Below are 2,815 nucleotides of genomic sequence, written 5' to 3' on the forward strand. Positions count from 1 at the left end.
TACTACATCAGATATTACTAGAGTTACCATTCTGTTACTACATCATTCTAATGTAAGATTCTGTATTGTCATACTTGCCACAAAAAAATGTAAAATAATTGAATATTTAACATGTAGTTTAGCATTGATTACAATTCTATTTTCAGTACCTGTTTGTCCTTTTTTGCAATGAGAGACCGTTCAAAGCACTGCATGAGGTACCGGAGAACCTCCCCCTCTCCTGCAAGTCGCCTGGCCTTTGCATCATCTGAGGAACTCTTATGTTTTGTAGATATTACATCATCCAAAGGGTTAGTCAGCAGGAGACGCTCAAACACAGCCTGTGTATATAATAGGAAATACAAAAGACCATGATTTAGAAATAATATATGTTCTTTGTGCTTTTTTTCATATGGTTCTAATTTTCACTACTTTTGTACTTGATTCAATTCTGTAAAACAAAATAAATTGAGGAATGCTTTGTAACTTCTGGGAATATTTCAGAGCTCTTATTTGAATGTCCTCTCCATCCCTACTTAAAAGGAACTCTTCATATAAGAAACATAAAACCGTGAAAAGTTAGCATCTGTGAATTAAGATTTTCAGGCAAATCCAAAATACATTGAACAATGAAAATATATCTTAACAGTCTGACTGCCTGTTCTTTGAACCAAAGTTAATGATTTAGAGTGTAAGATAGGTTATCTACTTGTTCTTTTGACAAAGCTTCTACCTACCTGTTCAATGTACTTCATATCCAGCCATGTCTGGTTTCCCTTTTGAAGTGATTGACCCAACTCTCTGATAATTACCAACTTTGTTGGTCTGTCACTATCGTCAGTAATTTCTGGTAAAGATAGTAAAATGATATAGCTAGGAATCAATCATTCATGTACTGATCATGATCGGTTCAGGTAAAAGAGCTGAACACGTAAATCATTGTTATCTTGTAACAATCCCATGCCTGGTAACATGCCCACCAATATCTATTGTGGTTCTGTGAAAACATAACAACAGCTATTTTATTGCCCTTTAATAAATACCAAACAAATATTAGTTTAAAAAAAATAGAAACTTGTACAATACATTGTGATATTTTATTTTGTTTATGTGATCAAAACTTTTGCAATGCATAACAACACATTACTTTATTACAACAAATTCAATTAATGCATTTTTTTTTATTTCAGACACTCAAACTTTTTCTTAGTTTGGCATTGTAAAGTTGATTGAAATGAATAAAATGCAGCAAATGATATTGCAAAGTCTAACTCTACACATATACTAACTTCATATTTGTTGGACCAACCTTGATCAAGTGTGAATAGAAACACTTTCTCCAGAAGACTGCTGAGTTGTATACATTTGCGAACTTTCTCTGCTTCCACCCTCTCCAAAGCTTCCTGTTTCTGTGAGGCAGAGATCATCATGAACTGTCTTGCCTCATTCATGTCAGGGAAAAGCTGTGTGAAAGGGTTAGCTGCCAAGTCATCCATGCTGATGTTCTGAAATTATATTTTTATATTTTTATAAAATAATTACATTATTCCACTTCCTGCTCTTATCATATCTGGTCAGATTACTTAATAGTACATGTATCCGAGACGTTGAACATTACAACACCATTTCATTAAGTGATTTAAGGACCAGCATTACAATAAATGGCATGAGAAACTTTCCTATTTTGTACAAACAAGATTTACATCATGTGACAATGCCTCAGAGATGCTCCAAACCCGAGTAATGTCATCAGGTGTTTTGTAAAATACCTCCATTGAAAATATTCGGAACAACTTCTAAATTTCGCAAAGGACGAAGGACAATTTACTAGTATGGCCAAATAAAACGAAAATGCCAAACTTACAGAGGGCTCTATTTTTAACCTGGGGTTTTTATACATTAAATCCAAACACCATAATCCACGTCAGTTTTACCTCACCGAAGAACGTCTGAGCCGGAAGTACAGACTATTAAAAATATAGTCCATTAAATTTGTTTGCTTTTATTTATATCTACTAGATCAGAATATTCAGTTCATTCCTATGGGATATACATTCTTTTTAAAGTCGGTGCAGTATATAATAATATTGTGTCATTGCTTAAAATATATAATTACGATCTAGTGTACAGTAAAATTAAAGTTAAGTTGTTAACCGGTATATTAATTCCGGAAAATCATGCGCCATAAATCCTAACGCCGTTTTAAAAGCCAGACGCAGATTCAGAAAAAGCTGATATCACATATATGAATACTTGCCTACGGAAACACGTACCAGTTTGATCATCGAGTTATATTAAGTATACATATTATGTGTCTGTCATGGTCGACTTTGCTTATTTCATGCCATTATGTGAAAATTGCAGTGAATTATACCACGGACTTAGATATATAATTCCGTGATTATATACATACATACGTCTCTGATAATATCAGAGACGCATAATAATATGTAGCAAATTGCTTTACCTAAAAGCAACACTAGTAAAAATAGAGAAAATGGGATAACGATTTTGTTTCTACCATCTTAAATGAACATGTTGCTTCTAAGTATTTTTTACTGAATTATTAGTTCTCCCACGGAATTAGATTAGAGGGTGTTATCTAAGTCCGTGGTTCTCCGCATTGGTTATTTTCGTGTGGTTAGTCTATTATTGCACATCCTCGATACTCCAGAGGGGAAACGGGTTGTTTCGCCTTAATATATATATTTTTAATCTATACGCTAATAATATAATTGACATTTAAATATATCAACTAAACTTATGGATAACTTTCAATATTGTTGTTAGATATATTTCATGTAGAAAAATACGCAACTGTGTGAGTGCGGAGTCA

At 33.2% G+C, this 2,815-nt stretch overlaps 1 protein-coding gene across 1 annotated transcript; it reads right to left on the bottom strand.

Annotated features, from left to right (window-relative positions):
* Positions 1 to 149: 149 nt before the first annotated feature.
* On the bottom strand, positions 150 to 1,833 carry LOC110444376 (ubiquitin conjugation factor E4 A-like; the record flags this gene model as incomplete). The annotated part of the gene is made up of 4 exons (XM_021488759.1): positions 1,749 to 1,833; positions 1,289 to 1,484; positions 717 to 826; positions 150 to 320 (listed from the first exon to the last, which is right to left on the bottom strand). Coding segments are annotated over exons 1-4 (483 nt in total), but the record flags the coding sequence as incomplete, so codon positions are not given.
* Positions 1,834 to 2,815: the final 982 nt, after the last annotated feature.

The sequence above is a fragment of the Mizuhopecten yessoensis genome, unplaced genomic scaffold, assembly GCF_002113885.1.
Source record: "Mizuhopecten yessoensis strain PY_sf001 unplaced genomic scaffold, ASM211388v2 hete_36109306, whole genome shotgun sequence".
In the NCBI taxonomy this organism is placed as follows: Eukaryota; Metazoa; Mollusca; class Bivalvia; order Pectinida; family Pectinidae; genus Mizuhopecten; species Mizuhopecten yessoensis.